This window comes from Hemitrygon akajei, chromosome 9, assembly GCF_048418815.1.
Source record: "Hemitrygon akajei chromosome 9, sHemAka1.3, whole genome shotgun sequence".
In the NCBI taxonomy this organism is placed as follows: Eukaryota; Metazoa; Chordata; class Chondrichthyes; order Myliobatiformes; family Dasyatidae; genus Hemitrygon; species Hemitrygon akajei.
The window spans coordinates 114406113-114420020 of record NC_133132.1 but is presented as its reverse complement, the minus strand read 5'-3'; the positions used below and the strand labels follow the sequence as shown (position 1 = coordinate 114420020).

The 13908-nt window shown below is 37.0% G+C and overlaps 1 protein-coding gene across 18 annotated transcripts in view; it reads left to right on the top strand.

Annotated features, from left to right (window-relative positions):
- LOC140733456 (myelin transcription factor 1-like protein) overlaps window positions 1-11700 on the top strand; it is a 444485-nt gene extending 432785 nt beyond the window's left edge. For 14 of the 18 annotated variants that reach the window (XM_073056807.1, XM_073056806.1, XM_073056820.1 and 11 more), the window contains 3 exons: window positions 1377-1520; window positions 3322-3372; window positions 9289-11700. In XM_073056807.1, the coding sequence (XP_072912908.1) occupies window positions 1377-1520; window positions 3322-3372; window positions 9289-9429 (336 nt within the window). In that variant the 3' untranslated portion in view covers window positions 9430-11700. The remainder of the gene's footprint in view (window positions 1-1376; window positions 1521-3321; window positions 3373-9288) is intronic. The other 4 variants (XM_073056818.1, XM_073056817.1, XM_073056814.1 and 1 more) reach the window with 1 other exon arrangement.
- The last annotated feature ends 2208 nt before the right edge of the window (window positions 11701-13908 follow it).

Below are 13908 nucleotides of genomic sequence, written 5' to 3'. Positions count from 1 at the left end.
GACCAAGTGCATATTATTTATAATATTAAGAACATCTACTAAAAAAAGGAAGGAAAGGTGTTTATTTTCTAATTTGCAAGGTGTAAAAGAGCTAATTTCCAGGATATGAAGTTTCTTTGGCCACAAATCAACAACCATTACAATTCTACTATCCCCTTCCGAACCCCTTCTCTCTCACTGTATCTCTTGGGAAGGTATGTGGAAAATTCGTTTTGTACAACCTGGGACTGGATGCAGCATTATCAGCCCATCAGCATTGCCAGACCATCATCAGATTAGATCATCATGAATGGGACATTCTAACAGCCAAATTGCTATTGACTAGATTCTAGAGCTAAATTATATGAAACTGAATGCCTTTCATTGGCTTCCTAATCCAGCCAGAGACACAGACTTTGTTTTGAAGTACGGTGGGGAGCTGATGGCCTGATTTTCACAAAGCTGGCATAGACAAGAGCTTTGAAATTACTGTTGGTGATATTAGTTGATCAGCATTCAAAATGCAGGCATGATATTCCTTTGTTCAGTATTTTAACACAATATTAATGTTTAATCCAACTAGACTAATACAGCTGATAAAATAGAGGACTGAGGAATATCAGAGAATAGTTAAATACTTGGCCCTAATATTGCCAACACTCATTTCCAGGCTATGCAGGAGCAATTATTAAATGGCAGGCCACTCAAACAAAATTACCCAAAAGTCAAGAATTTGTGATAAACTTGCAATCTATAGCCTAATTCTATTCATCTTGGCCTTGAAATGACACTGTACAAAGATTAGCATTCTAACATACTGTAAGATGTATTTGTATAAGTCATTCCTTTATTCACAATTCTAACAAAGGTGTTAAATTGTTCCAAGTAAAGGAATGGTTTTTTGAGACAAATACCAATCTTCGCACAACAAAATTTCAAGGCCATTGACTTCTGGAGTTGTTTTGGAATTTTTATTTATATTCTTAAATATTCTTCAGAATTGTGCTTTAATTTATATTGTACATGTTATTTATCGGATCACCAAATATTAGAATATTTTAATTTTTAAATTAACAAGTATATTATAATTTTGATTACAAATTAGTATTGTATGCTTTTTATCTAAAATTTGTAGTTGTTGTTTTAGTTATTATAGGTTTCTGAGTTAGTGATAAATTATTCTTTAGATTTTAAATTTCTGAATGGTAAAGTAGGCTTTTCTTTAAGGTCATGAATGGGCATTAAAACTCATGTTTAAAATTACTAAATACTTTAAGTGTTACAAATGTAATATGTTATAAGAGTATTGAATGATGGAGTATATTTTAAAAACATCAATTGGTTTATTAAGCCTGCCTTTAAGATTGCTAATTAATATTGCATGCTTTGGTTTTCAGATCACAACAATGGAGAACAACCTGAAAACAATAGAAGAAGAAAATAAAGTAATTGAACAACAGAACGAGTCTCTTCTGCATGAGTTGGCCAATCTAAGTCAGTCTCTAATCCACAGTTTAGCCAACATCCAATTGCCACACATGGTAAGATCAAAATTATAAAAAATATGTATATTAAGAAGTCCCAAACTAATGGCTTGATACAATGGCAATCATTTTAAAGAATTATCATGTAAATCATTGGTGGGTTACAATTTTGACAAAACATAGAATATATGAAAGTTTAATGAGAAAAGGAGGCTACTTACCCCATTGAACTCATGTATTACCTATTTGCCTATTATTTCTCTCTGACATTGGACATTGTTTGCCTTCAAATATTTATCCAGTTTAATTTTGAAAGCCAGATATAAACATTCCTGGCAATAACCCAATGCAGAGTGAAAACTCACTGTGTACAAAAGAGGTATATGCTCATCATCCCTGGATTTTTTGCCTACCATTTTAAGCCTACCTTCACTAGTCTTTGATTGCTCTTAAAATGAGACTATCTTCCTGCTATTTACCATTTCTAAACCTGCCATGACTTTGTACTCTCCTGTCAATACTTTTAACTTTCTTTGCTCAATGGAAAAGAGGCCTATAGCTTATCCAGAGATGGTAATTGAGATGCGTCATACCTGGTACTGATCCAGTGAACCTTTTCTGCACCCACTCTAGGGCCTTCATATTTTACCTCTTGTGCAGTGAGCAGAATTGAGGGCAAGACTTTGTTTTATAGGTGTTCACAAGGTGTTTTATAACAAAGTGACTGCCTTGATTTGTTTTCTATTCATGATGTCAAAAATCCCAAATGCTTTACTAACTAGTCTCTCAACTTATTCTGCCACCTTCAAAGATTTAATACATATATTCCCTGGTTTCTCTTTTCAGATATTTGTATTAGTTAGTCAGATTAATTTATTTATCACATGTACATCGAAACATACAGTGAAATGGGTCATTTTCATTACCAACTGTGCACTTATGGATGTGCTCAAGGCAACTCGCAAGTGTCATCATACATTCTGGCATCAGCATTGCATACCCACATAGTTTCTTGGAATTGAATCAACCCAGTCTGCCTACAACCTAAATCTTCCACACTTCCTTACCCTCCCCTATGAAGACCACAGCCAATCTCCTGATCTTAGATCTCATCTTCCCCTCATCCACATGATACTTTCCAGCTCAAGACCCACAGGAACTTGTTACAACACTGCAAGCGTGATCCATTTCTCAAGTCCATAAGGCAGAGGAGGTGCAATATCTAATGCATTCCATTCACTAATTTTTTCTGTTACTAATCACAATAGTGTAATGCTAGACAATGCAGTACAGGCATCCTGGATTCATTTCCCACTGCAGCCTGTAAGGTGTTTGTACATTCTTCCCTTGATTGTATAGGTTTCCTCCAGGTGCTCCGGTTTCCTCCAATAGTCCAAAAACATACCGGTTGGTAGGTTAATAGGTCAATGTAAGTTGTCCCATGATTAAGCTAGGATTAAATCCAGGGATTGCTTGGTGTCCTGACTTGAAGGGCATTGTATTTCAATAAATAAATTTTTTTGAAAATCACAATCTGGTTAGTCAAATACAATTTGCCTTTAACATTTTTATGTTAATTCAAACTTATGTATGCTCTATCTTGGTCCATCATCAAGGTTAAGCTGAGGAGGCTATTGGGTTTGTACCTACAACCACATAAGAACAAAGGTGCAACAGATGGTATTCTCCAGGCCATTCCCTTGGTATCTCAGGACGCCGAAGGATCGTGACTAGCCATTCTGTACTTTCACACAGATTCTCAACCTCTCTCAGCATTCGAGGATACATCCTGTTCAGACTGTGTAACTTGATACTAGCCATTATTTCTAAAACTCTCTCTTTTCAATTTTCATCCCAGCTGTTATCTCTACCACCACGTCCTACTGAGAATTTGGGGACATCTTCCTTGGTAAATACAGCTGCAAAGTACTGATTAAATATCTCAACCTTACCCTTTGCTTCCAGCCATATATAGTTCACCTTTTAGGTGCCTAATTAGCTCCTCCCATTCTCATACTGTCTGCTTGTTATTTATGTAGCCATGAACACTTAAAACCTTCAAATTAATACAAGGCCCTAAACCTCATTTGTTATGATTTTATTGTAGGATCAATTTTAACTCCCAAGGAGGTTTGGAGCTCAGCGAATATGGAATATGGTCATTTGCCTGAGATTTAGTACAATGCATTTTTACCCTTTTAAATGTTCATCCTTGGACACCTCTCATCAGAAAGTGGCTGAGATCAGGTTTAGTAAGGCTAAGATCTGCCAATCTGGAGCCACTGCCAGTTTGCAGGAACAAAGCAGAGATTGAGATTTGGAAGGGTTTTCCAGGAAGCAGGGGTATATTCAAGGCAACGAAGATGATGGTGTATTTTACAGAACCTAGAGGAGCACACTTACTCTTCCATTCCATGAATGGAAGTCTTTATACTTACCTGAGTCTGCACAACAACTTCTTCTGATGGTAAAATCACTAAAATTTCCCTGCTTTAGTTCCAGTTAAAATGCATTTGGGGATACTTTGACGTAATAGAGGTCAAATTGCAGGTTCTTGTAGCATTGAAAGTATCTCAATGTTTCTAGCCATCTTGACTGATTTGATTTTAGTTCGATGATCTGCATAAAGTAATTTGAATCCCACCTGCTTCAGACAAGTGACTCACATGTCAACTGTACACAGCAGGTTCATATAGGAAATGGATTAAAAGAGTTGAATTTGTCTGCCCAAGTGTACTCTCTCTCCATCCTCATAGCCTTGTTAGCCTTTCAATTGGATGTTTAATTAATCTCATTAATCTGAAATATTTTCACTTTTATATTTTTAAACCTTTAGCAGAAATAACAAAATGTAATTAACCTTCATGAACTCTCAGTGTTATATATATGTATGTGGAGTACTCTTCCTTTCAAAGTCATGACTTCATGTCTGCTGCCTGTTGTTTGAATTTCCAGCATCTGCAGATTTCCTCGTGTTTGCACTTCATGTCTGCACTGTTTTTGCTCTTTTTCAAAAATCAGATAATCATTTGAACTGGATGTATTTATGCTGCATATTATAAATCCTTTTTAACCAAGCTAGCTTTACATCAATGATAAAAACTAAGTTCTATACAATATTAGATCTTACAGCACATGAAGGGGGTGTAATGGATTAATGGATGCCTTATTTTGTTCCATCCTAGGGTTTAATCTGACTCAGATAAATCTGGCAGGAGTCTCATATTCATTGGTTGTTTGCAACCAAAATGGAATTAGTTTGCCCATTTCTTTCAGTTATTTGGAGCCAATCACCTGAAATGTTATCTGTAGAAAATTGGAATGTAATTTTAGTACCAAAAGCTGTTGCTCTGAGGTCAAAGTAAGACAGGATATATTGGAGGTACTTTTGAAGTACAATTAACTTGTCACAACTAGGAGATTACTTCCTAACAATTACTTCCTTGCAGTGGAATCACTCATCTCTGCAAATTGAATATTGATCCAGATACTTAGCGATGGAGCAATGAATCTTTATTGGTCTGATTCTCAGAGAGTTTTGCCAGGTATTACTATAAAAACCTCCTTTAGTGTCACTCTAACAATCTGCTTCATTTTCTCTAAATCTTTGATTGACCCTATAAAAATCCGCCAGTGCATTGCCCAGAGATGTACTGTAAAACTAATGAAAAGCGTAAAAAATTGCTGATGCTGGAAATCTGAACTAAAGTGGAAACAGTCAGAAATACTAAGTAGAGCATGCAGTGTCTGTAGCATGGGAAGCAGAGTTAATTTTCAGATTGAACTCTCACCAAAAGTGGCAGAGTAAAAACTGATTTGCTAACTTTAATGAGAGATTTTCAACTGAAAACATTAATTCTCTTTCCACAGATGCTGAATAACCTGCAGAAGCTTTCCCAGATTTCCTCCTGATAGGTTAACACTGAGCAGACAGAAATGAAATTGTATTATATAGTTTAAAAATATTCAAATTCTTAGAAACTGTAACAAATTGAGAAATGACTTATAAGAATTTTTACCTTTAGTAGACTGCATTGACCATAAGACATAAGAGAAGAATTAGGCCATTTGGTCCTCTGAGTCGACTAAATCAGCCATTCCAACATAGCTGATTTATTATCCCACACAATCCTATTCTCCTAACTTTTCCATGTAACCTTTGATGCCCTGACCTCAGCTTTAAATATACCCAATAACTTGACCTGCACAGCCATCTGTGGCAATCATTTCCAGATTCACTAGCCTCTGGCTAAATGGCCTCTGGTCCAAGACTTCCCCCACCATAGGAAACATCCTCTCCACAGCCACTCTATCTAGACCTTTCAATATTTGATAGGTTTTAGTGAGCTCCCCACCCCCACCACCATTCTTCTAAACTTGAATGAGTACAGGCCTAGAGCCATCAAACACTCCTCATTCATTAACCCTTTCATTGCCAGAATAATTCTCGTTAACCTCCCCTGGAACCTTTCCAATGCCAGCACATCTTTTCTTAGATGAGAGGCCCAAAACTGCTCAAAATACTCCATGTGCAATCTGACCAATGCCTTATAAAGCCTCAGCATTACATCCTTGCTCCTATATTCTAATCCTCGGAAAATTAATGATAATATTGCATTTGCCTTCTTTACCACTGACTCAATCTGCAAGTTAACCTTTAGGGAATCCTGCACTAGGACTCCTAAGTCCCTATGCACCTCTGATTTTTGAATTTTCTCCCCATTTAGAAAATGGTCCACACTTTTATTCTTTCTTCCAAAGTGCATGACCATACGCCTCCCTGCAGTATATTCTATCTGCCATATCTTTGCCCGTTCTCCGAATCTGTCTGTCTTTTATCAGACTCCCTGCTTCCTCAACGCTACCTGTTCCTTCATCTTTCTGCTCACATTCACAAAGTAGGCCCCAAAGCCATTAATTTCTTCATCTAAATCATTGACATATAATATGAAAAGAAGCGGTCCCAATACCGATCCCTGTGGAACACCACTAGTCACTGGCAGCCAATCAGAAAAGTTCCCCTTTACACTGACTCTTTGCTTTCTGCCTGTCAGTCAATCTTCTATCCATGCTCATATCGTTCCTGTAATGCCATGGGCTCTTATCTTGTTAAGCAGCCTCATGCACGGCACCTTGTCAAAGGCCTTTTGAAAATCCAGGTATACATCATTCATTGACTTACCGTTGACTGTCCTGCTTATTATTTCTTTAAAGATTTCCAACTGATCTGACAAGCAAGATTTCCCCTTAAGGAAAACATGCTGACTTCGGCCTATTTTATCATGCGCCTTCAAGTATCCTGAAACCTCATCCTTAATAATGGACTTCAACATCTTCCTGACCACTTAAGTCAGGTTAACTGGCCTATAATTTCCTTTCTTCTGCCTCGCTCCCTTCTTAAGAATTGGAGTGACATTTGCAATTTTCCAGTCCTCCAGAACCATTCCAGAATCTCTATTCTCACAATCTCCATCTACCACTTTCAGAATCCTGGGGTGTAGTCTGTCTGAAAGAACTTCAGATCTTTCAGCTTCGCAAGCACCTTCTCCTTAGTAAGAGCAACTATACTTACTTCTGTCCTCTAACACTTGAATTTCTGACATACTGCTAGTGTTTTCCACAGTGAAGACTGATGCAAAATATTTACTAAGTTCATCCACTTTAATAAATTCTTAATCCATCATTACTACCTCTCCAACATAATTTGCAGTAGTCCAATATCCACTCTCACATTTCTTTAACTCTCTATATCTGAAAAAAGTTTAATATCCTCTTTTAAATTATTGGCTAGATTACCTTCATATTTCACGTTTTCTCTCCTTATGGCTTTTTTAATTTGCCTTCAGTTGATTTTTAAATGCTTCCCAATCTTTTAACTTCCCACTAATTTTTGCTACACCCATCCAACAATCTCACAGACCCCTTCCATCGGGCAGGAAGTACAATGGCTTTAGGACAAGAATAGTTTCTTCCCCAGGCTGTAAGACTACTGTACCCTTTCTGCCACCACCCTGATATCATCATGGACGAAGTGCCAGTAGTGTTATACTTTTTAATTTGTATCATGTATTAACCTTATTATTTGTGAATTTATTTGTGGTAATATTGCTTTATGTGTCATGTGTGTGAGTTACGTACTGTGATGTGCACCTTGGTCTGGAGGAGTTTTGTCTTGTTTGGCTGTTTACATGTGTACAGTTGAATGCCAAATATATTTGAACTTTATATTGTATGACCTCTCTTTTGCTTTCATGCAGTCTTTGACTTCCCTCATCAGCCACAGTTGCATCATCCTCCCTTTAGAATACTTATTTATCTTTGGGATGTATCTCGCCTGCATCTTCCGAATTGCTTCCAGAAACTCCAGTCATTACTGATCTGTCATTATTGCTGCTAGTGTCCCCTTCCTTTCCACTTTGGCCAGCTCCCCTATGCAATTCCCTTTACTCCACTGCAATACTGATACATTTGACTTAAACCTCCCTCTCAAGTTGCAGGGTGAACTCTATCACATTGTGATCACTGTCTCATTAGGGTAATACTGATACGTCTGACTTTAGCTTCAGCCTCTCAAACTGCAGGGTGAATTCCATCATATTATGATCACTGTCTCCTAATAGTTACTTTATCTTAAGCTCCCTAATCCAATGTGATTCATTACCAAACATCCGATCCAGAACTCCCTTTCCCCGAGTGGGCTCAACCGCAAACAGCTCTAAAAAGGCTTCTCGTAGGCATTCCTCAGATTCCATCTCTTGGGATTTTCCCTATCTACCTACGTACTGAAATCCCAAATGACTACTGGCACATGGTCTTTTTTACATGACTTTTCTATCTCTCATTGTAATTTGTATCCCACATTCTAGCTCCTATTCTGAGGCTTGTGTATAACTCTCATCAAGGTCTTTTTACCCGTAACAGTTTATTTACTACCCACAAGGATTCAACATCTTTTGATCCTTTGTCACCAACTTCCAAGGATTTAAGTTCAATTTTTACCAACAGAGCCACCCCATCTCCTCTGCCTATCTGCCTTCCCTTTTAATACAAAGTACAATGTTATACCTTGGATGTTAGGCTCCCAACTATGATTTTCTTTCAGCCACGACTTAGTGCTTCTAATCTCTAACTGCACTACAAAATCATCTACCATATTCCTTATACTGTGTGAATTGAAATACAACACTTTCAGTCCTGTGTTCATCAGCCTTTTCGATTTTACCCCCTTTTCAATTCATCCCACTGATTGCAATTTTGTCCTATCACCTGCCTGTCATTCCTCGCAGTCTCACTGCACACAACACGTACTTGCATACCAACAGCCCCTTCTTGATCCCTATCACTCTGTTTCCCTTCCCCCTGCCAGATTAGTTTAAACCCTCCCCAACGGCTCTAGCAAACCTGCCTGCGAGGATATTGGTCCTCCTTGGGTACAGGTGTAACTTGTCCTTTTCATACAGGTCATACCTTCCCCAGAAGAGATCCCAATGATCTAGAATTTTTGAAACCCTGCCTCCAACACCAATTCCTCAGCCACACATTCATTTTCCGAATCATCCTATATATACCCTCAGTGGTGCGTGGCTCAGGCAGCAATCCAAAGATTACTGCCCTGGAGTTGCTGCTTTTCAGCTTTTTACCTAACTCCACATTGCACCATTACAGTCTTTTTATAAATGTTTACCAAAGTAAAGTTGTTCTATAAATGAATACTGTTGCATTACAAACATAGTTGTATAGAGTGCCAAAGGACAACAAATTTGATTTGTGACATGACAGCAAAGCTTTCACAAGGAGCCTGACAACTATTGTTTTCTTGTTCTAGGATCCAATAAATGAACAGAATTTTGATGCCTATGTGACGACTTTAACAGACATGTATACAAATCAAGATCGTTATCAGAGCCCAGAAAATAAGGCCCTGCTGGAAAATATAAAGCAAGCTGTGAAAGGAATACAGGTCTAAGGACCATTTTCTGGTTTTTAAGAAAGATCTTGCTTGGATGCCTCACATTTTTGCTGCTCTAATTTACCAGACAGTGTTGAATAACAAAACTTTATTTCTGTTACAAAGGTGTTATGCGTAGAGACTTCATAATGATTTTATGTCCTGCTTTGAAAATAGTAATTGCATTTAATATATAGTTTTTAAAAACATTCACATTTTGTACGTTTTCATATGAGATGACATAGTGTAAGATGCCATGTAATGTTTATAGCTGCCAATGTATGCACTTTTTTTGAGTGTATACTCTTGAATGGTTGATGGAAAAAAAATTGAATAGGATGTGAATTCTTTCAAATGCTTTACAAAAGAGGATGAATTTAATATTAAAATTGAATTTGAGAGATAACAGAAAGCTTGGGAGCATGTGAGCTATGATCTATGTATCGCTGTCACTTGGATACCCCGATTTTCTGTCTCATATGGGAGACTGTGTTTTACATAATTGAAAATAAAAGAATTTATGTGCATATTGTTTAATAGACAAGGATTGGTAGCGAAAATGCTCTAGTTTTGAACAATGCTTTAAAAATATTACGTGCTTTAGTTTTAAATGGATTCCAATTAGGTGGGGACATTCAAATGAAATTATTGTTTTGGGATTTTAGTACAGTGAATGAAATAATGAGTAGCTTTAAGATTGTTTTAGTTTAGGTTTGCCAAATAGCCCTATGTCCTCACTATCCTGCATTACTTCTGTTTAAAATAAAACGAGCAGTGGGGGTTATGGTTAAAAACTAAGTAGCCCAGTGAGGGCCCAGGGCTAAACTACAAGACAAGGTATCTTGACAGAAGGATTACTTACACCCTGCACTGATTGGTGTTGTGACTTCATCAGCCTTCTAGGCTATAAGACGTTTAGGGCAATGCACTTCAATGAACATAGGATGGCCGCTGAATGCCACAGCACACTTTCTGTGAAGTTAGTTTGTCTTGTAGCTTACAGTACATGTATATCTGTACTATGGGTCTCTGTAGAAGGAAGTATGGGTTTTGTACCTTATTAATAATTTCATCTGACTGGAAATTACAGGGTCACTGTCCCTAGAAACCTGCCAGTTCTACTTTGCACTTACCTTGTCCTATATCTACAGTATAATAAGGTGTGCAATCGCTGATATTATCAGTCATATGACAGAAGTCGCATGAGTCTGAACAAATGAAACACAGAAGCCCATGTGGCCAATGTTGTGGCAATAGCCATAATGGAAGCTATTGGGCACAATGAGGTCATGACAGGAAATGTGATACAATATTCAATGTGAAACACAATCCCAGCAGCACTTTATTCATAGTCATTGTGCAAAACTTACAAAGTTTTCCCAATGGACATATTCTTAACTAGCTGGGAAAAGATTCTGTAATTACTCTGGGTCCATGTGGCTTTGAGCCTGCATGGTGCCCACTTTCTGTTGTGCTATTAGTTGTAGCTGCCATGTTCAGAATTGCCTTTTTGAGAGCTAAAGCAAGGTGCTTGTCTTTCACCTTATGCCATATATATATATTTATATATATATGTATGTATATACATATATACTTGCCCTAGCCTCTTTTAGGGCTTTGTTCTTCATTGACTGCATATGCCTTTTTTTCCACTTGCATTGTGTCTGCAGCTTCGATGCCAATATAGTAATGCTTTTAATAGAGTAAGAGCTAGTTTGACTTTTGGATTATTACTGTTCTCACCTATGTAAATGGAAAAGGGATTTTAAGCACAAATCTGCTGCCCATCTGATGTTGGTACATAATATCGAATCAAAATGTACCTGTGACTCTGACATAGTGAACACGGACGTGTCAAATATTAGACTGCTAACATTTCATAAGGATTATTGCAGATTCGTCAGAGTTTATTTATAATAACTTATTGTTCATATTCATTTCTAAGTTAATTTAAGTAATATTCATTTATTAAGACAGGATTTTGTATAAACTATTTATTGTGCTCTCTGTGGAACTGAAGTTTGATTTATTTTTGTACAACACAGCATGGATTTGTTGACATTTTAATTTTGCTATAAATGTGTGAAATCACAAGTTGCTGTGATAATTCATTTTTAAATTGTGAACTTTGTACAATTTTGTCATGCTGGATGTTGACACATCTTACTATAAATAAAATCGTGTTGCCACATTTGTAGCACAGTGGTTCTCTGATCAGTGTTAACATTTTAACTTTATTGTATGTACTGGCAGCTGTGGCAAATAAATATTCAGCTAATATAATAAGTACTTCACGAATTCTGCCCTCTTATTGTCATACTTTTGCATGCCAAGCCTTATTAGGCATGGACTTTGTTTGTGCATGCAATTGTGCAGTGGGGGGCTTACTGGCCTTCCAGAAAGTTATGCCCTTGATGTTACCTCGTAAAAAGCTCCAGGAATAAGACACAAAGACACATAAATTAGGCTTTTTTCAAATTATAAGAAAACTGTATAATAAAAAAAACAGGCTTGACCTGGGGGCTGCCTTCTCAGTGGGAAATCAAATCAGATCAAATAAATCTGTAACTGTGAGGCTGCTCTCCTGCTGTTGCAGCAATAGTTACAATGACCTGAATATCCCTGGCTGCCTGGCTGTAAGAGGAAAAGTGAACTGAGACTCACACTTCTTTGTGAACTTTCCCTTTTACTAAAAGAGGGGAAATGCCACAGTAAATAATAGTAAAGTACTTATTTTTTTAAGACAAAATTTATCGTCAGCATGTTAAGTGAATACTATGCAATTATGTGAAGATAAAATTGTTATGGGCCATCATCAACTTCTTAAAAGTGATTAAAAGAGAGTAATAACCATACTAGTTGGGTCTTTTGCTATAATAATTGAACCAGAATCTAAATGGTTGTGGATAATGAGGCATCTTTATTTACAGATTTTTCACTGCCAAGTGTATTTAATTTTACAGTTGTGTTCATTAAAATAGACTACCCACAATGCATTATAATTGTACACAGTCTGAGTTCAATACAATTTCACAGATGATGCTTTTTGAAAGATTTTCAGATTAACGTTGTTAGAGGAAGTCCATTTAGCATATTGAGTCTTCCAGCAAAGACACAACCATAGTACATCATTAGCAAACTGTTCAACCAGTCAATATCAAAAGCCCAAACAAAATAATAGTGCCCTCAGAAGGATTGGAGAGAAGAGGAAAGTGGAATGACAAATGAAATTCAAATAATTTTGAAATTTTAATTGTTTATAATATTAATTAAAGTGTTAAGCACTTTCAATGCCTGAAGGGAAAACCAAGGCACGTAAAGCCATTTCTTTCATTTTTGATCATTGAAATTGTTTATCTTAAAACAGCTCTCTGGGTGACCACCTTTCTGGTGTTAGTAGACACATTATCAGTGACAAAGGGGAGCTAAAGTTGTGAAGATTTGGAGGGCTAGCATCACTTTGAATGCAACCAATCCAGCACACTTCCTTGGAAGAAAAGGACATGCTCTGCACATTCTATAGGTTTGGGTGGAGGGTAACCCATCATGTTGGTGGCAATGTTGAGCCTGGCTTAGCTTCTGCAAAGGAAACACACAGATAAAACAGCACCGATGAAGTAGACTCTCCAATTAAGACAAACTGCTAAAGAAAATTAGAAAATGCATCTTTTTTTCCCAGACACATTCTCTTGACTAGCTCAAAGAATTAGTGACATCCCATAGGAGCAAATAAAGAACATGACCTAATTTAAAACTTTACGGGGGTAAGAAGGTTACAAGAATGACTCAGCCTTGGAGGTGAGAAAAGTAAACTTAATAGCAAGTTGATTGAAGGAAGGTAAATGTTAGAGCAACACATCGGAAAAGAAAATAAATGATAGCAGTCAGAGTCTGAATGTTTGAAGAGATCAGGGGAGGTTCACCTTCAAAGCCCCATCTGGTGCAGAGATCCACAGCTGTAAGTGCCTATGATAGCCAGAAGGATGTTTGTCTCATTTTGGAGCATACTGTCTTGATGTCATCTCAAAGTTAGATAGAAATTATGACATAATTAATGTACTCATATAGCTATCAATATTTCTTCTGGGTTTGTTATCATTCTTGATGTGGAAATATATTCAGAAAGACAATTGCGGGGTGAAACCACTGAGAAAATTATGCTTGACTCTGTATATGGTGGCTGGTTGGAGCTTGCTATTTTGCAAAATAATTTTGCGTTTATTCTGATTCCATGAATGTGGATTGTTCAGAAAAATAACTTTAAGGAAAGTTGAAGAGAGAACAAATAACACAATAGTGGTTTGATCATGTTAAGGGTAACATAAAATTTGTTGAAAAATGCTTGTTATTCAATCTGATTGTAAGTGAAAGTAATCCCACACAATGATGACCTTGCACTTGAAACATAGTCACATGAGAGATAATTACCTTTTATAGAATGGAGACTTGTTTTCAGTATTATAGAGTAATTACGGATAGAAACACAGGATATTCAAT